Genomic DNA, 26,401 nt, shown 5'->3' on the forward strand with positions numbered 1-26,401 from the left:
GCGCTCATCGAGGCAGGTCAAACGCAGAGGTGGCCTCGGCGATTGGCTGCAGCGGGTCACGGAGCAGGGCTTGGCTTGATTGGCTGGGTCGGATCATGTGGTATGGAAGCCGAGGGTGGTAGAGAGACATAAACATGGAGGCCATCTTTCACGAGAGGGTAAGTGAACCTTTTGCTTTCCCTTAAAGAAAGTGGGCGTGGGGGTTTAAAAAAGAGGGCGAAGCGAGAGGAAAGAAAGGCGGCTCGCGTGGGAGATTACCCGACAGCGAAACTTCGCTGTTTCGGTTGCTTGGGTAGTTCAAAGGAGGCTGGGATGTCCACGAAAATCTCCTCTTTTTACTATTTTACACTTTATATTCAAGCTGCAGAGGGGCATAAGAAGAAGAAAGCCAATGTCTTGTGACTCTGAGGTACTTAAAAAGGCAAGGCGGGCGAAGAGTGTGGGTTTCTAATAGGCGAGGGAAGATTGTGGTTGTTACGATAACAATCGGAGCTCTGAAAAATTGTTTTCTTTCTGTCGCCTGTTTCGTAAGGCTAAGCGTTCGCGTTTGTTTAAGGCAGGGGTCTTCAAACCTGGCCCTTTTATGACTTGTGGACTTCAACTCCCAGAATTCCTCAGCCAGGCATGCTGGCTAAGCGTTCGCGTTTGTTTAAGGCAGGGGTCTTCAAACTTGGCCCTTTTATGACTTGTGGACTTCAACTCCCAGAATTCCTCAGCCAGCTTTGCTGGCTGAGGAATTCTGGGAGTTGAAGTCCACAAGTCATAAAAGGGCCAAGTTTGAAGACGCCTGGTTTAAGGCAAGGGTCTTCAAACCTGGCCCTTTTATGACTTGTAGACTTCAACTCCCAGAATTCCTCAGCCAGGCATGCTGTCTGAGGAATTCTGGGAGTTGAAGTCCACAAGTCATAAAAGGGCCAAGTTTGAAGACCCCTAGTTTAAGGCAATGCTTTCAGAGTACATCCCTGTAACTGGGTGGTGTGCAAGGAGGCGTTTTCTCTCCCGTGCTTATTAGGGAATCTTTTCGGAGCATCATCGCCCCTAACCATGCCGGCAGGATCATTGAGCAAAAAAACAAGGAAGTGGGAGCTTAACATGGAGGACAAGAACATATGAATTACTAGTGTTACCAAAATCTAGACAGCACACTAAAAAGCAGAGACATCACCCTGTCAACAAAAGTGCGTATAGTCAAGGCTATGGTCTTCCCAGTTGCAATTTAAGGCAGTGAAAGTTGGACCATAAGAAAGGCTGAGCGCCAAAGAATTGAAGCCTTTGAACTATGGTGCTGGAGAAGACTCCTGCGAGTTCCTTGGACTGCAAGGCGATCAAACCGGTCAGTCCTAGAGGAGATCAACCCTGACTGCTCTTTAGAAGGCCAGATCCTGAAGCTAAAACTCAAATACTTTGGCCACCTAATGAGAAGGAAGGACTCACTGGAGAAGAGCCTAATGCTGGGAAAGATCGAGGGCAATAGAAGAAGGAGACGACAGAGAATGAGGTGGCTGGATGGAGTCACTGAAGCAGTAGGCGTGAGCCTAGATGGACTCCAGAAGATGGTAGAGGACAGGAAGGCCTGGAGGAACATTGTCCATAGGGTCGCGATGGGTCGGACACGACTTCGCAACTAACAACAACAACAACAACACATTAAATATATGAGATACTGCTTTATTCTATTTCACGGAATGTGTGCACTCCTTGTTTCATTTCAGCTATTCATGTTTATACATGCAGTATGATACATACAGTGCGTGATTTTTTGTTTCCTGCCTTGCTGGTTGTTTTGAAACTGTGTATGCCCAATGCATCTCTGTCATTAATATGATCCCTTTTTTCTTAACCTCAACTTTATGTATAACCTGAATAATAGCTGCTGGAGGAAGAGAATAATTTGGGTTTCTTTTTAATCTTTGTTTTGTGTAGTGTGAAATCTCTAGATATATTTTTTTGAAGAATAAAATGTTACATCTCAGATTGATTCTGAAGGAAAAGATATATTTTGGTCATTTTCCTATCAATCGATTTTTTCTGAGGTTTTGAAAGAGGGCAGAGATTTAATAGCATTATTAAGTAATGGTGTCAAACTAATCTAGCTATTAAGAAAGAACATTTTTAAGCATAACACGAATTTGGTAATTGCTTCCCCCTCCCAAAAGTTGCATGTCCCTATCATCCCAGAGGGTTGGGTTTCTCTGGTGTGAAGAAGAAAAGATTTATTACCCTGGAATGTATAGAAATGCTTTTTTTAAAGGCATGTTTAGTTCAGAAATTAGAGGAAGAGCTGTATTAAGAAACTAGTCTCATTTCCTCAAAGGACTACCAAATACCTTCAAGCAGGATGTGAGTGTAGTAGCACTTTGCCATCTGTGTTGTTTAGCAACTGATACTGAGAGATATTTAATGCTGGAAAGGTTTGGTCATATTGATTTATATCAGACAGGAAGACTATAATTAAATCATAGTCAATATGATTCTGTTGATCATGATTTCTACTAAAGTTCTTCTGCTTTGTTACTACCTATACTTCAGTCCTGATGGATAGATGCAACTTTTATGTTTAGAAGCAGGTACAGTGGGACAAAAAAGTATTTAGTCAGCCACCAATTGTGCAAGTTCTCCCACTTAAAAAGATGAGAGAGGCCTGTAATTTTCATCATAGGTATACCTCAACTATGAGAGACAAAATGGGGGGAAAGAATCCAGGAAATCACATTGTAGGATTTCTAACGAATTTATTTGCAAATTATGGTGGAAAATAAATATTTGGTCAATAACAAAAGTTCATCTCAATACTTTGTTATATACCCTTTGTTGGCAATGACAGAGCTCAAACGTTTTCTGTAAGTCTTCACAAGGTTTGCACACACTGTTGCTGGTATTTTGGCCCATTCCTCCATGCAGATCTCCTCTAGAGCAGTGATGTTTTGGGGCTGTCGCTGGGCAACACGGACTTTCAACTCCCTCCAAAGGTTTTCTATGGGGTTGAGATCTGGAGACTGGCTAGGCCACTCCAGGACCTTGAAATGCTCCTTACGAAGCCACTCCTTCGTTGCCCGGGCAGTGTGTTTGGGATCATTGTCATGCTGAAAGACCCAGCCACGTTTCATCTTCAATGCCCTTGCTGATGGAAGGAGGTTTTCACTCAAAATCTCACGATACATGGCCCCATTCATTCTTTCCTTTACACGGATCAGTCGTCCTGGTCCTTTTGCAGAAAAACAGCCCCAAAGCATGATGTTTCCACCCCCATGCTTCACAGTAGGTATGGTGTTCTTTGGATGCAACTCAGCTTTCTTTCTCCTCCAAACATGACAAGTTGAGTTTTTACCAAAAAGTTCTACTTTGGTTTCATCTGACCATATGACATTCTCCCAATCCAGTTCTGGATCATCCAAATGCTCTCTAGCAAACTTCAGACAGGCCCAGACATGTACTGGCTTAAGCAGGGGGACATGTCTGGCACTGCAGGATTTGAGTCCCTGGCGGCGTAGTGTGTTACTGATGGTAGGTAGCCTTTGTTACTTTGGTCCCAGCTCTCTGCAGGTCGTTCACTAGGTCCCCCCGTGTGGTTCTGGGATTTTTGCTCACCGTTCTTGTGATCATTTTGACCCCACGGGGTGAGATCTTGCGTGGAGCCCCAGAACGAGGGAGATTATCAGTGGTCTTGTATGTCTTCCATTTTCTAATAATTGCTCCCACAGTTGATTTCTTCACACCAAGCTGCTTGCCTATTGCAAATTCAGTCTTCCCAGCATGGTGCAGGTCTACAATTTTGTTTCTGGTGTCCTTCGACAGCTCTTTGGTCTTGGCCATAGTGGAGTTTGGAGTGTGACTGTTTGAGGTTGTGGACTGGTGTCTTTTATACTGATAACAAGTTCAACCAGGTGCCATTCATACAGGTAACGAGTGGAGGACAGAGGAGCCTCTTGAAGAAGAAGTTACAGGTCTGTGAGAGCCAGAAATCTTGCTTGTTTGTAGGTGACCAAATACTTATTTTACCGAGGAATGTACAAATTAATTCATTAGAAATCCTACAATGTGATTTCCTGGATTCTTTCCCCGCATTTTGTCTCTCATAGTTGAGGTATACCTATGATGAAAATTACCTAGGCCTCTCTCATCTTTTTAAGTGGGAGAACTTGCACAATTGGTGGCTGACTAAATACTTTTTTGTCCCACTGTATATGTTATATATAAAAGGGACGCGGTGGCTCGGTGGGGTAGGACGCTGAGCTTGTCGATCAGAAGGTCAGCAGTTTGGTGGGTTGAATCCCGAGTGCCGCGTAACAGAGTGAACGCCTGTTACTCATCCCAGCTTCTGCCAACCTAGCAGTTCAACAGCACGTAAAAATGCAAGTAGAAAAATAGGGACCACTATGGTGGGAAGGTAACAGCGTTCCGTGCGCCTTTGGCATCTAGTCATGCCGGCCACATGACCACGGAGATGTCCTCAGACAAGCGCTGGCTCTTCGGCTTTGAAACGGAGATAAGCACCGGCCCCTAGAGTCGGAAATGACTAGCACGCATGTGCGGGGGAACCTTTACCTTTATATGTTATATATTATATATGCATATTTCTGATTTTCTTGATTAAGTTTTCATTAAAATTGTTTTTAGCACTAAACCAGATATATATCAGACAGCTGACTGATATGCATATTTTCTCTTGGTAATGGGTAATAAAAATAGGTTGTAGTCCGTACTATGTATGGCTTAATGTGCTAGGAACAATAAAATAAGTTGGAAAACTAAAGATGTGATTTAAGAAACAAACGATAAAAATTATGAATGTGTTTCAGCAATTCCATGCAGAACTAGTTGGACTTGTTTGGGTACATACTTATATAAATATGTATAAGTACATATGCATGCATGTGCATAATTTTAGCTAAGTACTTTAATGGAAACAATGAGCTTTATTTAAAACACCATGTACAGTATATTCATTTAATAGTTCAAATTGATATAAAATTCATTAAAATATTGTGCAAAATATGTTAAAAATATTATAAAAATTCTTGAATTCACAAAAGACTCTTATCGCAATGTATCTGTTTCACTATCTCTGGCTAAACACAAAAGCAGGGTAACTTCAATGATTATATTTGCTCTACTTTTTGAACAATAAACATGAAACACTGTATTTTTTTTCCTTTTTTTAATTTCTCATAATTTAGCAAGAAGGTTCTCTGTGTGCCCAGCACTGTTTGAATAACTTACTGCAAGGAGAGTATTTCAGTCCTGTGGAACTGTCTTCTATTGCACAGCAGTTAGATGAAGAAGAGAGAATAAGAATGGCAGAGGGTGGAGTTTCTAGCGACGAATATAGAACATTTTTACAGGTAACAGCTCTTCAGGTGGTTTTACATTTATTTGTCAGCTTTTGTTCTATATATTTTCTTGCTTATATTGAAGCTGAATTTCATAATGATGAAATGTAAAGTTATCTATTCTTCCTAGAATAGCATCCTCAAGATATATTAGAATTACTGTCAATTTCTCAGTGAAGCTCCTGTTTAACATTTTTAAAGACTTTTTTCAGGTACAGAATTTATTTTGTCCCAAGCTGCTTTTAAATTGATGTTGACAAATGTCCACAAATGAATATACAAAGAGCAAAATGAGAATGGCTACTATACTGACCACTAGGTTCTTGTATTTGCCTGGTGTTGTCTGTCTGCATAGTTTTATCTGTTGTTTCTCATTAACATAACCTGTAAATCCCAGAATGTCACACTTGTTCTTATGCCTTCAGAATGGTTCATTAAAAGTATTTTTAGAAACAGCAAAGCTTTAGATTTATTAAAATTAACTGAATTTATTCTCTACATATGATTTCCCAAAAGCTTCTGTGGCACATAAATTAATCTTCTTTCCTTTGCATTCTTTGTTGAACAGCAGCCTTCAGTCAACATGGATGATAGTGGTTTCTTCTCAATTCAAGTAAGCAGTTTCTCTATAATTTTTGAAAACTTCATTAAACATTTGAAAATGCTTATTGAATTACCCTGGGCTCCTATTTTAGAGCTGTTTAGGAAACAGCTGTGCTCTGTGAATGCATTTCTTAAAGTAAATGTTCATCTCCCAAAATGTACGAGAAGCAAATTCATGGTTACAGAGAGTTCTTTATGTTTTGAACCTACATTATGATTGCAATTCTGTAAATAGCTTCCATGCTTTTAAATCCCACTGATTTTCAGTAGAATGTTAGCATTCTAATAATTTATACCATTTTTCTACGTAAGTTAGGATGGGACTGATTTCTCAAGGGCAAAGTGATAATACATTATTTATATATTTTTTTGTCCTATCCTTTGGGATTTAAAAAAGTTTGCATTAAGTTTTTTCTGGACAAACAGATGAGCTTATTTCTTTATAATCATGTTATTAATAAAAAGATCTTTGTACTGTACATTGAATATAGTGGAGCTCTGTAAAGTATATGTTTAAAGTATATTTCCAAATAGATCCTTACAAAGTGAAAAAAACTGCATACATAAACTTGTGCAATGACTTTAGGAGGTGGAGAGAAAAGATGCAGCCTAGGGAACGATCAAATAAGAGGAGGCAACGCTTGCGACTGCATAAGGGACAGAGAAAGAGACTCAGAAAGGAACCTCCCCAACTTCTCAAGCTGTAAAAGAGACAGTGGGAGATTGATTGATATAGAATTTTTTATGACCTTTATAAAAAAAATTCAAACCAACAAACATACTTAATACTCCTTCCTTCTCCTAGTTTCCTCATAACAACAACCCTATGGAGTGAATTGAGCTGGGAGAGAATGATTGGCTCAAAGTCGCCCAGCCGGCTTTTAAGCCTACGGTGGGATCAGAACTTAGTTTTCTGGTTTCTAACATGGTGCTTTAACCACTACACCAAACTGGCTGCCTAGATAAAACTGGCTCCCTTTGTGTGCACATGTGTGTTAACACACCAGGGTGGATAATAATGATTTTTTAAAAAAAAAAATCAGATTATTTTTTTATTTAAATCGGATTTTTTTTAATTTTTTATCAAATTTAATAAAATGCTTTTGGAGTAAGTAAATATAGTTTCCTATTTAATATACATTAATAATTTAATTTATTCATTATGAAATGGAGCTTAGTTATGTAGCATAGGCTGTATATTCTGTAATATTTACATTTTTGGAGATAACACTGAGATAACATGCACTGCATTGATGCATTCACACAATTTCACAGTAACCATGAGATAAATCATAAAGTTCAGGAATATTTCTTTATCCCATTGTTTTGCAAATCTATGTACACCACAAACTGTATGATTGTTTGAAAAGAAAGAATTTGAGTAGTTCTGCAACTATGTGTGATTAACCTATTAACCTAAAATCAGTTCTGATATCGCTGTTTTACTAACCTGACAACTTATTGTTCTAAATAGGAAATCTTCATTTTGTTTCCAAATAATAATATTAAAGATTCTAACTACCAGCAAGAATGAGTCCTTACATTTAAAGAGTACCTGTCATTTCAGATCCATCATGGCAGGTCCTGTTAGCGGGCATCCCCTCACCTGCTGCCCACCACGTCCCTCACCTTGTTGTGTCACTGCCACATCACCTGCCGTCCCATTAAAGTGAGTGGGACTGTCGGTGAGTCAACAACAAGTCAGAGGAGGAGCCGCTGCAGGACAGAGATGACAGTTGCTCTTTAAAAATTATGATTTAAATCAAGTTGATTTAAATGAAGCCTTTTTACTAGTGATTTAAATCATGATTTAAATCGTGATTTAAATCTACTTGATTTAAATCAAATCCATTCTGTAACACACACACACACGGTTTCTACTCAAAATTAATGTCAGCATTTCCAGGTAAATGAGATGGGGAAATACGACCAGATGAGGTTACTTAATTGTGAGGTTACATTAACAGAATCTTGTAAGTCTCATAGTACAAACTTTCCACTTTCTCTCTGGCAGCATCTTTCCCCCTCCCATAACCCAAGCTTATCCCCACATACCGTTGCAACATGCCAGTGTAATTAATTAGTTTGTCCTCAACGTACAGTCACACTTGGGACAATTGCTAAGCAAGGCCTTTGTTAAGTGAGTCATGCCTGATTTTACCTTGTTAAAGAAATCACTGCAGTTGTTAAGCAACTCATGTAGTAATTAAGCAAATCTGGCTTTCCCCATTGAGTTTGCTTGTCAGAAGCTAATTGGGAAGGCCACAAACGATCACATGACCTCAAGGCACTGTGACCATCCTAAATATATGTCAGCCCAAATTTTGATCATGTGATATGAGGATGCTATGTCAGTTGTAAGTGTGAGAACTAGTTATAAGACACTTTTTTCACTGCCATTATAATTTTGAGTGGTCACTAAACAAATAATTAGTTGAGGACTGTCTCTATCTTGTCGTTTTAGCAAGCTGCTTTGGGATAGATTGTTGTATGTAACAACTAGGCTAAGTAAATAATAAGTAAACAAGGAGCAATGATTTCAAAACCATGTAAGTTAGTGTATATGCCCTGCAAAGTACAGTAGTTTGTTAGCAACAAATTAAACTCTATCCAAAGTTGACTATATTTGTATCAGTTTGAAATCACTGAAGCTGGCAGATTTAATCTGAAATTTATCATTTTATATAGATTGCTTTTATTTTCTCCTCTTCTACAGAAGGTGGACTGAAGCAGTGTGAATTTCTCTTTTTAATTTCCCAACAGTTGGCAAACAGGTTTTATATTAATAATGTATTTCAAAAAAGAAATTTAAGAACAACTGGGTTACTTTGGCCCCAAATATGCAGAATGCACTGAGTTTTTGTAGGAGTCAGTGATATCCAAAAATATACCTATCATGCAAATAGTTACTCAACGTATCTATGGCGATTCTCAGTCATCCAAGTCATCGTTGTTCCAAAGGTGCTATTTCAAAAGGCAACTGGACTTTTTTGGGTTTTCTTGAAAACGTTTCGATTCTCTTCCAAGAAAGCTTCTTCAGTTCTGACTGAATGGTGGAGAATGGAAGGATTTATATTTCTTGCAGTCATCTGGTCGTTACCACTTTGTCTCGAAGTTGTTGAGGCTACTTGGAGATTTATCTGTGTCACCTTAATAGTGCAAATGGATGTGGAACTTTCTTGGAATTGCTGAAAGAACTGTTTTGTAAACAGGAGATTGTTTGATTATCTTTTCCAGAATCTTCCCAGGTATTGAGGTCAGGCTGATAGGTCTGTAATTTCCTGGATCCATTTTTTCCCCTTTTTTGAAGATGGGAAATACATCAGCTCTTTTCCAATCCTCTGGTAGTTCACCAGTGCTCCAGGATCTTTGAAAAATATAGTTCAGTGGTTCTGAGATCACATCTGCCAGTTCCTTGAGAACCTTGGGGTGTAGTCCTGGTGATTTGAACTCGTCTAGACTGGACAGGTGCTCACTTACCATTTTCTTGCCTATCTTAACTTGCGTTTCTATTCTGTTTTTTATGGCACTATATACCAGTAGCTGCTGATAATAACAACTCGGGTGTATATGTGACCTTTTAGGGGGAAAAAATCAAATTATGATATATATTTTTTGCTTCCTAGCATTTTCCTCGCAAGTGCAACTGGTTTTCTGAAAGACCAAATTAGTTTTCATATTCTATATTTGTCGTCCTCACTTAAATGTATTTTATATGTGGTCTGCTCAATGTAGATTCATGAAGATTAATTCTTTTTTTAATTAAAGAGTTTTACAAAAACAAAGTTTTACAATATATCCCCAAATCCCCCCCACCCCAAACCCGCCCACTTCCCCCCCACTTCCCAGAGCTAAATACAGGATTATAGTTATAATAATCATATTCTAAATAAAAATTATGCATAATATACAATTAACCAAATTCATAATGTGCTTTAACTCCCCTTTAACATAACTACAAACAAAGTACCAATAACAATATCCCACTAAAATCTTCTCATAAGCTAAATGGAACTTTTTAGTCCCATATTTGTTCTGAATATAATTTATCCATCTCCTCCAAACTGAAATATATCTTTCCTGTGAATGATCTTTCAAATAAGCAGAAATCTTAGACATTTCTGCAAGATTCGAAACTTTAAACACCCATTCTTCTATAGTAGGCAAACTATCCTTCCAATATTGTCCCACCAGTAACCGTGCTGCTGTTATCATATTCAACATCAAATTAGTTTCTTTAACTTCACAATCTACAACAATACCCAATAAAAACAATTGCGGAGAAAACTTTATCTTTCTCTTAAAAATCTTTTGAATGTTCCACCAAATTTTGATCCAAAAAGCTTTTATATTTCTACAAGTCCACCACATGTGAAAATAGGTAGCTTCTAAACTACCACATCTCCAACATTTAGACTGTAAATTAGGATACATGTTAGACAACTTCTTGGGATCCAGATGCCATCTATAAAACATTTTATACAAATTTTCTCTTAAGTTTTGAGCCTGAGTAAATTTAACATTTCTGACCCAAATTATCTCCCAGGTGTCCAACGAAATTGGTTCCTGAAAATTTTGTGCCCACTTTATCATACATCATATTTAACCAATTCCGTTTCCGAATCCAATTCAATTAAAGCATTATATATCCTCTTTATATGTGCACAATTTAAATCTCTAATTTGTTTTACTAAATTTTGATCTATAATTGTGATGCCAACCTTTTGATCTGACTTCCACCTAGCTTTCAATCTTAATCATCTTAATTAGCCCACTGATTTTCTTGTAATTAAATCTGATTTTCTCCCCATTCTCAGTGAAAACAATAGGATGGATCCAGATTTAATCAAAGTTAACCAATTAAAATCAATGTGACTTTAGTCCCAACTACTGTACTAAATCTACTGATTTTAGTGGCCTGTTCTAAGTATGACTGTATCTGAATTTAGTTAATATATTGTCTTTATAGTTCTAAAATGGTTGAATTGCTTACATTTTATAACTGACTAATTTATCTTATAAAAAGTGCTGTTTTTTGACAGGTTATAAGTAATGCCTTGAAAGTTTGGGGTTTAGAACTAATCCTCTTCAACAGCCCAGAGTATCAGCGGCTCGGGATCAATCCTATGTAAGACTTTATTTTTTAGCTCCCTGCTTCCATTTAATACATCGTAACAAGTTATGCAAGGAAACAACCCCTCATTCTTTCCTTCAGAATTCCTTTTGAAATTACTATTTCAAGTTCTGGTTTTATCTGTTCAGCTTTTTCTGTTTCATATTATTGAGGCTTATGTGTTGATTTATCCTCTGAGCCTTATAACATCTCATTATCTGTAGCATTATAGAATGCTGACTTTGAATGATACGTGGCATCATATCTGCTTAATGACATCACTATTATGTATGTCAAGCATTTACAGTGATAAAATATATTTCCAGAACAATGTTATTAAATATTCTGAACTATCTGTGGATGAAAAGTTTACATAATCTGAATCATAGATTCAGTAACTACTATGCAGTATTTTTAAATACAAAAATAGCAACGCTGATTAATATTCCTGTGTTCAAATATTTAATTCTGTGAATACTTTGTGTTTTATTTTCAGAAATGAAAGATCTTTTATTTGTAACTATAAAGAGCACTGGTTTACAGTTCGAAAATTAGGGAAACAGGTAAAGTGGTTTCTTTATTTTCCTTCTTTAAAATCGATGTCAGGCTTGCCATTGTAATCACCTATAAATTCAGTCAAAATTGAGTGCATGTCTAGTGACAAACACCGTGTTAATTCATAGATAGATAGATAGATAGATAGATAGATAGATAGATAGATAGATAGATAGATTCATTCATTCATTCATTCATTCATTCATTCATTCATTCATTCATTCATTCATTCTATGCAATTGAATTTCCCAGAGCTGCTTTGTTCCTACTGTTCAGTATTCCCATTTTGAAGGTGGAACTGATTCAGAATGTTGTAGGTGATTTTTTTCATGTTAATGTGTATTACACAACATGCAACCCTTTGGATCCTCCTTTATCAATATTTACTTACCTAAATATAGAATAACCATAAGTGGGCAGAACAGCAGTGGGAATGAGTGACTTCCAATCTCCTGCCAGCTTCCTGATTGACTTTGTGGGAAGCTGGCAGGGAGTATTAGAAATCACAATCAGCTGACAGTGGTGGCGCTGTAACAGTCGCTTCTTAAGTTACTTGAAATTTCAGTTCCATGGGAATAATGGGTCCTGGATTCGAAATGCATTTTTAACTGAAAGACTTATTTCTGGCACCATGATTCAAAAATTGTTGCCTCATGATGCATCATTTTGCTAATTGATGGTTAAAACAGACAAATACAAGAAAGTTTTAGTAATATGTAGACTAGACAGCATCTGCCTCCTTGATGTTTCTGATTCATCAGTTTTTCTCATTTAAAACCAGGCATTTGCCTTGCAATAGATATTTCTACAGCAGAAATTGCAATGTTTTAAAAGTTTCCTGCTATGTATTCTTGGCACTCCTTTGATTACAGCCTTGTTATTGCTTTTCCCCCCTATAACTAAATGCTAATGTATCCATTAACTAAGATGACTATATGAGACTATTTGCAAGCAGTCAAATGTATACAATTAATATTATTCCATGGTGTAATAAGTAATACAAAATGCCTTTTATTTTTATCTTTGATTGCATATTCAGTATATTTACTTAATTGTTTTAATAATAGGTATATGTTTTGCTATGTATTAAAATATATTATTAATCACACTGCATGTTAATTTTCTTTCTCTGAACAGTGGTTCAACTTGAACTCTCTCTTGACTGGTCCAGAACTAATATCTGATACTTATCTTGCACTTTTTCTGGCCCAGCTACAACAAGAAGGTAATTTATTTATTTATTTATTAGATTTATATACCGCCCTTTTCCCGTAGGACTCAGGGCGGTTTACAAGGTGTTTAAAACATCAATACAAAAATTAAACAATTAAAAATGATTAAATTCAGTCCCTGAAGTAGAAATATAAAAAACCCAATTAAAACTCTCAGCCTGGGCCGGAAAGCTCGAAGAGCCAGGTCTTCAGGTCCCGGCGAAATGAGCGAAGGTCGGGGGCAGTCCTAAGCTCCACGGGCAGCTGGTTCCAAAGGGCAGGCGCACCCACAGAGAAGGCCCTCTCCCTGGGTGTTATCCGCCGGCAGTCTTTTACCGGCGGCACCCTGAGAAGGCCCTCCCTGTGGGAGCGCACAGGACGAAGGGAACTTGATGCCGGCAGCAGGTGTTCCCTCAAATATCCCGGACCCAAGCCATTTGGGGCTTTATAGGTCATCACCAGCAAATTAGTAATGCTAATTTTCAGACGCTGAATGCTGTAATATTGCTGTAATATTCGTCTAAGAAAACTCTTCCTGTGTTGCTTGACCAAGTTTTGTAGAATGTGTAACCAAATTGCCCAATATTGATAAAGAGCATTTTTCTATTCATTAGTCCCTTGCCCACTAACCCCTGTATTTTATATTAATTTTTAGATTATCTTCCTAATCTGTTCATATCCTTTTATCTCTCATAGGTTATTCAATATTTGTTGTAAAAGGTGACTTACCTGATTGTGAAGCTGATCAATTACTGCAAATGATTCGGGTGCAGCAAATGCAAAGGCCAAAATTAATTGGGGAAGAGACGCTGCAATCAAGAGATCAGAGGTAAGGTAAATAAAAGCTTGTATTTTAATGGATTCAGTGTAAGTATTTTTGAAGGGTACTATTATGTTTACACATGGAATAACCCAAAATTTGTGTTTGCCTATAATAAAGATATTATCTATTTCTAAAGGAGATATACCAAATACAAAATAAATTTTGCATCATTTCTGTATATTTTTTTAAAAAATGGGATTTTTTTAAGTCTTAAAGGCTTGGATTTCTTTCATAGCTATCCATGCAAATGCAACTATTAGAAGAATCTTAAATAAAGATGGTGTCATCGGTGCTATATATAAATTCACTGACCTCATTAATAAACTGCATGGGTGCCACAAGATCCAGAGACACTCTGAACAAAGGGGGCTATCCAATGGTTTATGCTCTTTGTGGTTGTGGTGACATGCAGACAACAGCACATACAGTATGTATACCTGCCCTTTGTGTCCCATCAGTGTACACTTGAGGGGACCTCATGGCAGCATGACAGAACACAGTGTTGCTAGTTTCTGGGGAACATCTGATTAATTTGGAGATATTTTAATCTTGTATTTAATATTTTAAATTGTATGTCATATGGTATGCCTTATTTTAATTGTGATGCTTCTGACACTGACTTCATTCTGATATCCATCTTTTTTCTGCTCACTGTATCTTTTAAAAACGAAATCCTTCTCTCTACCACTCCTCTAGAAATAGCGCAACATTTGGCTTTAGAATAAAAAAAACATTTTTTGTTTAACTTTCCCAGGGTGCAAAAAACAGACTTAGAACAAGCACTAGATGTTAGCCAGTCCTTCGATAATAATACCAATATGTTAGATGAAGATGAAGAAAATTTCCAAAAAGCACTTGCACTCAGCAGACAGGAAATTGATATGGAAGATGAAGAAGCAGATCTCCGGAGGGCTATTCAACTTAGTATGCAAGGTAAAAGATTATATTTTGATTTAAAAATGAATTGATATGCTGTATGTTTAATTTTATTCAAACGTAAGACAACAAAGCAATAAAGCTACATTGAAGCTTTTTATGTGTGTGCCTTTGACTCCTGGTGTTGACTCCTGGTGACTGCCAGGACTAGTACCAGCAGTTTTCTCTGCAAGAGATTTGACATGGTTTGCCACAACTTTCTTCCTAGAGCTGAGAGACAGTGATTGGCCCAGGGTCAGCCTTGGTCACCTACCAAATTTTCTGCTCACAGAAGCATTATAGGCCTTTAAAATGTCTTTATAGATAAGATTGGCACACTTAAAAAGGAGTTAGAATTTATTTAGACGTATTAAGTCAAAAACATTTATTCCAAATCATTTTCAAACACTGCACAGCCCTATTAAATAACAGTGTTTTATCTAGTGATGTTTATCTAGTGCTTGGGATTTACTTAGGGTTTTGGTTTTTTTAGAGAAATTTATTTTCTGGAGCAGAGGGATTCTTTCTGAAGTGATCAAATGCAAGGATTTATTCCCAACTTTGAATGATTTAATAATAACTTTGGTGAGGAAAGCAAGTGGAGTATTTGCAAGAAATTGTTTTTTTAACATTCACATATGTGGGAAAGTATGAGGAATGTTGAATGATAAAGAACAATTTACTACAGTTGGAGTGCTTTGTTGGCAGAAGTGTGGTTGAGTGTCAAAATTAGCTTCTTGCTTTTTCCATCCATAAGAGCAAAAACAAAAAGAGTAATCTTGCTTTTTCTCTTAATTCAGTAACCAAATTCTGAAGTCTAAGGTAGGAATAATAATTTTAAAATATTGTGTCTCACATTAATATGATAAGCATTTCAGCATTTCAAGATTGTCTTAGGCAGTTATTAAAAGATTTAACTATCTCTGCCTATCTCATGGGAGGCTCAAATTCCTGGCCCTTCTTAAGGGCGTACTAATTTAGCAGCTAAGCATACTTGTGCCTGTCTTTTAGAATTACAGTGCCACTTGAACTCACCCATTAAAATAGTATCGTCCAAGAGAATTGATGTAGTATAGTGGCTAAAGTGTTGATATACAAATGGGGAGAGCTAGTTTCTAATACAATTTCAATTATGGAAGCACACTGGGTACATTTGGAACAGAGCACACTTAGCAGAGTAAACTTCTCAGGATTGTTACTGCTCAGATAGCAGGCCTTGTACTATGCTTAGATATAATTGCATACCAAATAAAAATACTAAATGCTAAGATAGAGGTGCTAATATTTTACATATTTTTTAGTTTTAATTGCCTAGAATTACCAAAATTGCTGGCCTAGTTTTAGACTTGCCTTCTTATAAATTCCAATTATAAGGCATTTATAATGAAATATAATCATTATACAAGTAGTTCTCTTTTAGCAACTGCCTTGTTTAGCAGCTATTATACTGCCTTGTTTAGCAACTGTTCACAGTTACAGTGGTGATGGTTATGACCATTAGCTACATATACGATCTTCACAAGTCTGCAAAACTAAAGTAAGTTCATAAACATAGTCACAATTTCACTTAGCAACAACTGCTTAACAGCTAAGTTGCTGGTCCTTATTGTGATCACTAAATGAAGGCTACTGTAATGTATTTTGTAATCCTAAGGTGTTTCTCAGTCTCAATTTCCACCAGCTTTCCAAGTCAGGATTCTACCTGTGTCACTTACCTGGATAGTTTTTGTTTTGCCAACTTGAAATATTTTTTTGCTCCCAGGATACAGAGCCTAACCTGGAGAAAAATACACAATATATATTTGGGTGACATTGTCCTGCCTGCTTGGGTCTACTGCATATTGAACTGGCCTGGCTGAAATGGAACTAGCACCTAGACACACTTAGAAAGTAGAATATATATGAACACATTGAGGCTAGACTTGTAAGAGTTCGCTTTATTGCTCACCCAAAGGAAATTGGTCTTATCTTCTGAGTTAGAAAATGTGTTTGTGCAAATACAAGTCTGCTATTAATTTTAATTTCCAGCAGTCCTCCCCTATTTCCTATTAAATCATAGTCGTATAAAATATATCGATAATCTCCATATTTAAAATATGTATTGATGTTTATTATCTATGCTATTATAATGTCCAGATCCAACAGATATTTACAATGTAATACATAGGACTTCCTTTAAGAGGATATGAAACATTCAGCTGGTAGCCCAGCTACTAAATAGGATTATACGAGTATTATTTTTTAAATTTATTTTTATAAATAAGTGAGTTGAACTGAGAGAAAGTGACGGCCTTAAATCACGCAGCTGGTTTTCATTACCAAGGCAGACTAGACCTCTCAGTCTCCTGGCTTTGAAATGCAGTCATATTAAAATAACTGCATTAGATCACAGGTGAAAGTGTTCATTTTGAGCTTCCATTTATTCAGTAGCCAGGATGAAAACTAGAATCTTGTCCTGGTTTGTGGAATGTCCTTCCTGATCATATCTAACTGGCACCATCCTTTTTATTGCCAGCTATGGAGGAAACAAATCTGGGGATAATTTTGTTTTGTTCTAGGCTTTACAGTATGATTGATGGCAGTTGCTTTTTTTGCTTTTTAAAGATTTTTATATTGTTCCTTGTTATTACTGCTTAATTCTTCTATTATATGATTAGTATACAAATTTGCATTGTACATTGCTTTTGCTATTTTATCCGAAACATAGTAAATATCCCAGTTAACTTAACCTTCCCAATAAGTGGGTGTGTGTGACTTTTAGGAGAACATCGAAGTGGCTTCTCAGATTGTTGCACACAGAACATTCCACATTCATCTGCAACAGGCCAAACTGAATCTCTCCCATCAGAAGAATTGCGGCGTCGAAGACAGGCCTATTTTGAAAAGTAATGTAAACTGTGTAAAGCATAATTTGTGGGTGGCAAGCCCCAGAAGCCTTTGTTAAGTGATATTACTTTATTACTTGCTGTTTTTCAAGTATTCCGGATTACATTTCCTATCTTTTCTAATACTAACTATGCTGGTTAGAATTGTAGTCCAAAGTACTGAGTTCTAAGAGGGTTTTTTTCTGAATTAACTCATACCAGTATTTAACTGGTTCTTAAACTCCTGAACAACTCACTCAGTTTTGCAAATATCTTGATTCTTTTGGCTTGATATTATAGTACAAGACTGAGGCACCATGCTGGCTGCAGATAGCAGGATTCCGTTGTTGGGCAAATCACGCTACCTACGTAACTAATTCATTGGTCAGTTATATAGATTGTTCCAGTTTGAAATGCAAATGAATGTATGATGCTTTATCACAATCACTTAGGTGTTTTTATTTAGGATAACCTAAGTTGTAAACTAGTAGCAAATAGATAATTTATATCTATTGCCATATTTATGTGTTCATTCATTAATTCTTGGCAAACCTGGTGTCTTCTTGTTCAAGAGTGGCAACAGTGTTACTATTTTTAATTAACAATGCTATACTGCCTGCCTCTTGATATCATTCTTTTTAGTGCCTCATTTTAATAAGACTTTATTTCATAAGCATATTTCTGTGTCTGATTTCCCTTTTGGCTTGTTCTAGACTATAAATTAATTTGGATATGGTACCAAAACACATCTCCTTATTATGTAATGATAAAATACATTCATTAGCAATTGGTACTCCTGTAGTCCTTATCTGTTTTATGCTTATAAATATGTACATGTATAATTATCATCTGTGATTATCATTTTTATTTTGAAGAATGTTTTTATGTTGCATCAATACAAAAAAAAAGGTAATAACTGAAAGTGCATCAACAGGGAGACTTAATTTCCTCTAATAATCATCACTATAATTATTGTCCAGAAGCACATTCTAGTAACGTGCCAAACTCCATATTCTGATCAGACAACTTTCAGGTTTCTGCTCCTGGGAACATTTTTTTGTTTATCTGAGAATACACTTGTTTAGCCTTTTCAAGGGTAGTTTGTTATCTCCGGGCTTTGGAATTAGATGTGATTCCCAATAGTCTGGTCCCAAAATATTTTTTGTATTGTCTCTTCTGTGTTAGGAGAAAAATGGAATCTGGGAGAAAAGACCAAAATGTGGAGTTTTGTCAACACTTGTTAGTAAGCTTATTGGCTAATTCTCTGGGATCAATGTACCTTACATATTACACCTTTCTGATTAAATTTTTTAGAATTACATATTTTAAACATGCATACATACACATACATGTGTGTATGTTAATGTGTGTATTGCAAACACTGAAATGTATTGGTCCAGCTTCCTGTACTCTGAACTTTTCAAATATTACTTCATTATTTAATAGGAAAAATTAAACTGGATGAAGAAAGGCAAGGAATCATAAAGTTATAGGCTTTCCTATGGATAATAAAAATTAATGCTACATATTTCTCTCTTTGATTGCTTTAGACATCAGCAGCTGCAAAAGCAAGTTCAGATTCCACAATTCCATGTTGAAGCAGCTACAAATTCGCACACACTAGTTAATGACACAGGTATTGCTTTTATTTGCTGGATTTGAACACATTTTCCAGTTATTCTTTCAAATGATGAGCCAAGGATATCTTTGTTTAATACATTTTACCAAATATCTTGTTAACTTTCTGTATCATTGGTCAGCATATCCTTCTGGAAAATGCTGTCTGAAATTCAGACTTTCAGAAAGCACTGCTGCTCTGCTCTGTGGCAGTTCCATGGGGGGTGGAATGTCTTCCAAAATGCTATTTTGTGTTCTGTGTTTATTTTGAACATCTCCTTTATAGAGGTTATGTAGAGAATAGCAGTGAAGTACCAATGTGTGAATGATGCCCAGTGCTGTTCTTTCTCATCAAGTACAAGTATGTTAATACTTGTTCTGAATTGATGCTTGGACTTGGTAGTAGCTGAGGACTAATAAACTGGGAATAATCTGTTCAGTCTACTCTAAATTGGATCACTCCTTTTGATTAGATTTGTAACTTGGGAGTGCTCATTGAGTCAATTCTAAGTCTAATGGTCTCAATGGCATAGGGCAAAATTCACCCTTAACTGCCAACTTATTTGGGTGCCATAGATCTGCCATTAGCCATATGTTGAAAATCTGTTGCTGGAGTTCACAATGCATTATATATGAAACTAACTTTAGAAAAGTCTAGTTAGTGCAGCAGAATGGACATTGGAACTAGCCGTCTTGAATATCATCACTGCAATGTTGTGTTAATTGCAGAGATGGCCAGCATTTTTTTCAGCATCACATCTGTTACTATTCACCTTTAAAGATGTAAAAGGCTTAGGAACAGATTATCAGAAGGACCACATATATTTTGTTTGGAAGTTGTTTTCTGGGTATTTACTCAAAGAATGGATAATGAAATAGAATAACTAACTAAGCCAATGACCCATTGTGGTGTAGTGCTTAAAATGAACAACTAAGGCAGGCTAGAAAACCTCACATTCAATTCCTCGCCAATTATAATAGTTTCTTTTAGCCCAACAGGAAAAGTAGGCTATAAATGTAATCAGTGCTTTTTTTCTAAAAAAAAAATGGTGCCGGAACTCAGAGGTGCTGTCACTGGGAGCGATGCCAGTGTCTTGCTATGGCGTCGCCGCCCATCCTTTGCACCTCCACCCCTGCGGCTCAGAGCTACAGGCCGTGGGGATTCCCCTCCCCGCAGTTGCCACGCCGTGGCCCATGCTGAGCCCCACCCGGAGCTGCTCCGAACCCCGACCCAGTGCTGTGTTCCTCATGGCAGTGGTCTCCGGCGCCAAAAAGCTGATGGCCTCCGGCACCAGCACTCATTCACTTACTGCCCCGTTGCTTCAGCTGGTTGTGGACTGGTGTCTTTTATACTGATAACAAGTTCAACCAGGTGCCATTCATACAGGTAACAAGTGGAGGACAGAGGAGCCTCTTAAAGAAGAAGTTACAGGTCTGTGAGAGCCAGAAATCTTGCTTGTTTGTAGGTGACCAAATACTTATTTTACCGAGGAATGTACGAATTAATTCATTAGAAATCCTACAATGTGATTTCCTGGATTCTTTCCCCCCCATTTTGTCTCTCATAGTTGAGGTATACCTATGATGAAAATTACAGGCCTCTCTCATCTTTTTTAAGTGGGAGAACTTGCACAATTGGTGGCTGACTAAATACTTTTTTGTCCCACTTTAATTGAAGATTGTAATTAGTTGCGTGTGCACGTTCAGCAAGTGTGATGTATTTATGCTGGCATTTCTAGGCCTCTTTCCAACCACATCCAGAAAAATTTGTAACAAACATTGGAATTCTCAAGGCCATGTTTGGTATTTCCCAGCAATCTGTTACTTGAAGGAAAAAGCAATCCCTGCTGCGTTACTGATCCCAGAGAAGCATTTGCATGTATGCAGGTATCCTTAGGGTGCCATAGTTATGGATGAGAAATATTGGTTGCAAAGTTGGCATTTCTGGATGTAATATAGATATTGTGGACTTATTTTTGTTTCTTTGCATGTTTGATATTTTTAAAAAGGCATATGCTACTGACTACGTTTATGCACATATGTAACATCTTTTGCTAGGTTACATGACCACTGCTTGTCCAGAATGTGAAAAGTGAAAGATTGTGACTAAACAAAATTTTAATGTACAGATAATACCACCAGAAATTATTTTAATAAATGTTGTTATTGATGTAAAGCTCACCATGGAAAACATTGTATATTGTTATGTATATATTAGGTTAATTGGTGCCTTGGTGGAGCCTTGGTGGAGCAGTGGGCTAATGCCTCCTTAAGTAACACCAGCTGCCTGCAATTAGTGCAGGTTCGAGTCCCACCAGGCTCAAGGTTGACTCAGCCTTCCATCCTTCCGAGGTAGGTAAAATGAGGACCCAGATTGTTGGGGGCAATAAGCTGACTTTGTAAAAATGCCGCTTGGGGGGGGGGTGAAAGCCCTAATAAGCAGGCATATACATAGAATGAAGGCTATTGCTAAGCACATTGATTTGTGCTTCTTAGATTGTAAGCCGCCCTGAGTTCGGAGAAGGGCAGGATATAAATGGGATTAAAAAAAATTATTTAAAGACTGAAGTGCAACATAACTAGATTCTAAATAATCTATTTTTCAAAACACACAACAGTCCAAACAGTAAAAGTAAAGTCCAAATTAAGAATATTCCATTCTTAAAAATTGCTTGATTTAAAGTGGTTTAGTTGTAATAGATGGTCATAGATTCAAAATAGTTTTCAAGAGTATGTACAAAAGATACTATTTTTTTCTAGCATCAGCTAAATTAGACATTACATTGAGAAAAATGTTTCTCATTTCTTTCCTGTTACCTTTATTGATTTCATTGCACAGATGTTAACATAGGAAATAGATTATTTTGTTATCTAATTTTACCTTCCAAAAGACAGAAGTAGATGAAAAATGTGAGGTTCTTTCCTGTTGGCTTTTTTGAATTAGCTGTTTTAGATTCTAAAAGTTTAGTTCCTAAAGAAGTAACCTTGTAAATAATTTTAATGTCCTCCTCTAGTGCAGGGGTAAGCAACCCTGGCTCTTTTATGACTCAAGGACTTCAACTCCCAGAATTCCTGAGCCAGCATGGCTCAGCTTGGAAACCTCTCTCTTTCCCCTCAGCATGGCTGGCTCAGGATTTCAGGGAGTTGAAGTCCACAAGTCATAAAAGAGCCAAGATTGCCTACTCCTGCAATAGGCTTTCGAAAGCCAACAGAGGGAGCTTTTTTTTTTTTTTTTTGCAAAAAAATAAAAGGTGCCGGAACACCATTCTGAGCGTTCTATGAGGGAAAAAGCCCTGAATGTAATAGAATAAATAAAATATTTGCTGCTTTTTTTCTTTTAGAATTTATATCAGCTTTATTATTTTTGTTGTTTGGTTTAGTGTTGAACTTTTCTGAAAACGTATGGTAGCTCTGCAGTAAATATACAAGCTAAATATGTTTTAAGGCTTTTATATTTTTCTAACTTGGAACCTTTTCTCAAACTCGGTAGAGTAGAAATAGAAACAGAATAGGTTATATGGCCAAGTGTGATTAAACATACAAGGAATTTGTCTCCATGTTTATCTGTCTCCATATCTCTAGTATTTGCTATAATAGTTGAAACTATAATATGAAACATTTCCTTCTTTTTCCTTTGTATTGTATTTGTAAAAGCGTCTACATGAGGTCTACCTAGTTCTACTTGTTACATCATCCTTCATCAATTTTGCCAATGTTCTTCAGGTCTACTGAACCACAGCTGTCATCATTCCCAGCCAGTGTAACCATTGGAAATTGTATCTAGAAATAATAGAATTGCCTCCAATACATTTATAAACCGTGAAGTTGGTGTAATGCTTATGTATACACTTCAGGGTATGGTAAATTCAGTATCAGTCCATGTGATGACTTAAACATTATAGGTAGTCCTTGACGTACAACCATTCATTCAATGAATGTTAGCGTTATGGTGACTTATGACTGGTCCTCTTACTCATGGCTGTCACAGTGTCCCTATGATCACATGATCAAAATTCAGGCTTGGCAACCAGCATATATTTACAAGGATTGCAGCATCCAGGGTCATAATTGCCATCTGTGACCTTTCAAGCTGGCTTCTGACAAAGTCAGTGGGGACTCCAGATTCACTTAACGGCCTCAGTGATTCACTTAACAACCCTGACAAAGTCAATGGAAAAGCCAAATTCACATAATGACTACAGTGATTCACTTAACAATCACAGCAAAAAAAAAAAGATTATAAAATTGGGCACGACTCCCTTAAACATTGCCTCACTTAGCGAAGGAAGTTTGGGTTCCAGTGTGGTTGTAAGTCGAGGGCTATCTATTATGCTATTTGCTAAAAGTTAATAAAACATTCAAACACATCTCAAAATATCTGAAAAATAAAAACAGGCATCTATTAATTATGGTTGGAGGCTTCCTAATTTATTTTTTGATTGTAATGTTAAGTCAAGAGTTTTCCTGTTCAGAGGAGTCTGTAGTTGAGTGCAATCTAGCCTTCTCTGTGAATCTACTAACAAGGAAAAGGATAAATCCTGGGGGGAAAATAATCCCCCAATCCTCTTTACCAATTTCCTAAACCAAGAGTAGAGAACTAGGTTTAGTTCCAAGTAAATCCAGGCTCCTGCCTGACTTGGAGACCACATGACATTCCAGAGGTTTAATTTACATCAGTTGGTCAGATCATGTTCTGACTCCTAATTCCATTTATTTTTTTTAAAGGCACAGGTAAAGTGCTGCCTATATTGTACAATTGGTAGCAGAAAGTAGGAAATGGTTAATAGGTCTTTTGGGAATTCCTGGATAGGCCAGTCTGACAGCAAGAGGTTCCCCACTCCTGTCTTGAACTAGTAAGCTATGAGCATGGGAACTAGAGTTTTTCTCTGTCTTTTTAAATTATTGATGTTCTAGAAACTAATGTGTTTTATTTTCTTGTTTCTTCTCAGGAGGTGATATGAGTGAAAATGATATGCTTCAGGCTGCTATGAATATGTCCTTGGAAACTGTTACAAACAGCTTGAACACAGAAGAAAAGAAATGACAAATATTTATTCTAATCTGAACACTACATTCTGTATTAATTCTGTGTGGGTGGCATAAAGGTAGGGTTCATTTCATTGATGTACCAAAGCAAGATAACAGTGGTGAGACTTAGACTGAAGATCAGAATTAAAAACAATTTGGTTACTATACAATAAAATCTCATTAGTTTATGGTTATACTGTTGACCTTCTGGGTAATTTCTATTCAGTCAGAAGAACAATGAGAAAATGGGTATTGATATACAATAAAATCTCATCCAATATTTTTCTGATGCATAGATGTTCAGGTTAAGCTTATGGTATCTGCAGATCTTTGTAGAGGGAGCAGCTCTCTCAGTTGTGATGGCTTGTTCTTCTTCACAACTGTTAAGTTGTGATCTTAACAGGAAGATCAAGCACTCACCTGATTATAGAGCAAGGCCTTGGAACTTTGCTAAATAAGATTATGTGAAATCTAAAAATTTGTAGTTTCACATATATGCTCAAAGGCATTCTAAGTATCATGTTTACGATGCACTTCCAAAATTCCAGATTTACAGAGATATTTGAATTACGTGCATGAATTACTGTACATCAGCTTAATTCCAGAATTTAATTATTTAAAAACATTTTGACTAAGAATAGCAAGAGATTTTCAGACCATCAACCCTATTTTGGAAGACTTTGCTAGAGTATTACAGTTACCATAAAATGGAACATCCTGCTTTTATTCTCCTGCTCCTCCAGATCTGCCTCCAAGCATTCCAATCTTCCAAAGCTGTTTTGAAAGGCACACTGGAGGAACCTACTCCAATAGCGGACTCAAGACTTATTTCTTCCTTGTTTTGCTCTAAAAATGCCTTTAGTATTTTTTTACTAAATGTTGGGCCAATACTGGCTCTGATGCACTGATCTAGTATATATATATATATTTAGCCAACACCTAGAATCTGACTAACTGAAGTCAAAAGTGTTGGATATAGTTGATAAATGTTATTGTAATTCTTATTTGAATTGGTATTAATATTTTATCTTTTGTTAGATATTTCTATAAGTATTAATACTATCAAGCTGGACTTAAGTTAACTTGTACTGAATCAGCTTATTGGTCCATTTAGGTTAGAATTATCTATTCTGGCAGTGATTCTCCAGTCTCAAGCAAGAATCTGCTACCTGAATTGCTTTTGATGGAGGATAAGAATTAGAATTAGAGTTAAACTGGAACTTCCTACATGTGTCTCACGTGCTCTGCCACTGAGCTATAGCCTTTCCAAAATTCCATATTTTGAAATGAGGAAGTTAAGAAGATTTTGATGCCATGATTTCAGTGCCACATTAATATGCATAACTACCATCTGAAATGAACCCTGCATGGTTACTTATGTGTTAAAAATGGCTATACATAAATGAATGTGTATGAGTATGTACTTTATCAGATGTTAATGAATGTCTTCTTGTAACAGATTTGCGGCTTTTCATGAATGGTCTTCATTCATGCATCTTACTGTTTATTCTGTTTCTGTTACCAAGGGAAACTGGGAAGCAAATTCTGTAAGCTAGTTTTATTCTGATACTCAAACAATACATAACAAATATTATTGCAGGATGACTAAATTTGGCATTTTGTATTAAAAATATTTTTCTTTTTTGCAAAAGATGCTTTAAGCATACATTCTGTTTACATATACATATTAAGGCTATAGTTTTGGATACAAACAATATACTCATTAAACCTATGTATATTTGCCAGATACACAAAAAAATTGTGAAATTGATTGGGTTTTGCAAATTATTTTAAAATTATTATATTGCACCATGTTGATGTGTCATTCTTTGCTACTGAATGATTAGTAAATGTACACAGATTATGGTACTATAAAATACAATATTAAAATTGATTTTGATATTTGTTTACAAACAATTATTTAAGTGGAGAGTTAAATATGAAAGTCAAATGCCTCTTATTTTCATGTTTCATGTGTTGTTGATTTCTGTGAAACTATTACAAAAGTACAAACACTGCGATTTGGTCCAGGGATAAATACTATAAGAGTGTATCTAGCTTTGCCAGTCAGTAAACTGAACGTAGCTATTTCAGATCTGCCTAATTTATTAACAAAAAAATAACACCATATTTACTGCATGTTATTTTGGAGAAAAAAACAGCATTAGTTACATAAAGCTATATGCATTCATTTTAATTGTGTTTAAGCTACTACTTGAAAAGAAATATATGAAAAGATGTATAGATGCCATGAAATGAAATCATACTAGTCTGTAAAGATCATAGTTTTATTTTTTCTTACTTTTCCAATAAATTGTGTCCTTGTGGACAAGTTGAATTTG

The 26,401-nt window shown here is 36.5% G+C and overlaps 1 protein-coding gene and 1 long non-coding RNA gene across 4 annotated transcripts; one reads left to right on the plus strand and one right to left on the minus strand.

Annotated features, from left to right (window-relative positions):
- Positions 1 to 26,401, plus strand: ATXN3 (ataxin 3). 3 transcript variants are annotated; one of them, XM_081314052.1, is made up of 12 exons: positions 1 to 158; positions 5,178 to 5,342; positions 5,902 to 5,943; positions 10,976 to 11,061; positions 11,543 to 11,609; positions 12,739 to 12,826; positions 13,509 to 13,641; positions 14,390 to 14,568; positions 17,312 to 17,435; positions 17,715 to 17,798; positions 18,965 to 19,050; positions 23,981 to 26,401. In XM_081314052.1, the coding sequence occupies exons 1-10, from the start codon at positions 135 to 137 to the stop codon at positions 17,746 to 17,748; spliced, it is 942 nt and encodes a 313-aa protein (XP_081170178.1). In that variant the 5' UTR covers positions 1 to 134; the 3' UTR covers positions 17,749 to 17,798; positions 18,965 to 19,050; positions 23,981 to 26,401. The 3 variants fall into 3 exon arrangements, with proteins under 3 accessions (XP_081170178.1, XP_081170177.1, XP_081170179.1); XM_081314051.1 differs by having other exon boundaries at positions 4 to 158; positions 5,899 to 5,943; XM_081314053.1 differs by lacking the exon at positions 1 to 158 and adding an exon at positions 223 to 409 and having other exon boundaries at positions 5,899 to 5,943.
- Positions 11,638 to 17,798, minus strand: LOC308659923. The gene is made up of 3 exons (XR_014024644.1): positions 16,266 to 17,798; positions 13,542 to 13,621; positions 11,638 to 11,670 (listed from the first exon to the last, which is right to left on the minus strand). It is a non-coding gene; the product is annotated as an uncharacterized lncRNA (long non-coding RNA).

Source organism: Vipera berus (genome assembly GCF_964194415.1).
Source record: "Vipera berus genome assembly, chromosome: 1".
Taxonomy (NCBI): domain Eukaryota; kingdom Metazoa; phylum Chordata; class Lepidosauria; order Squamata; family Viperidae; genus Vipera; species Vipera berus.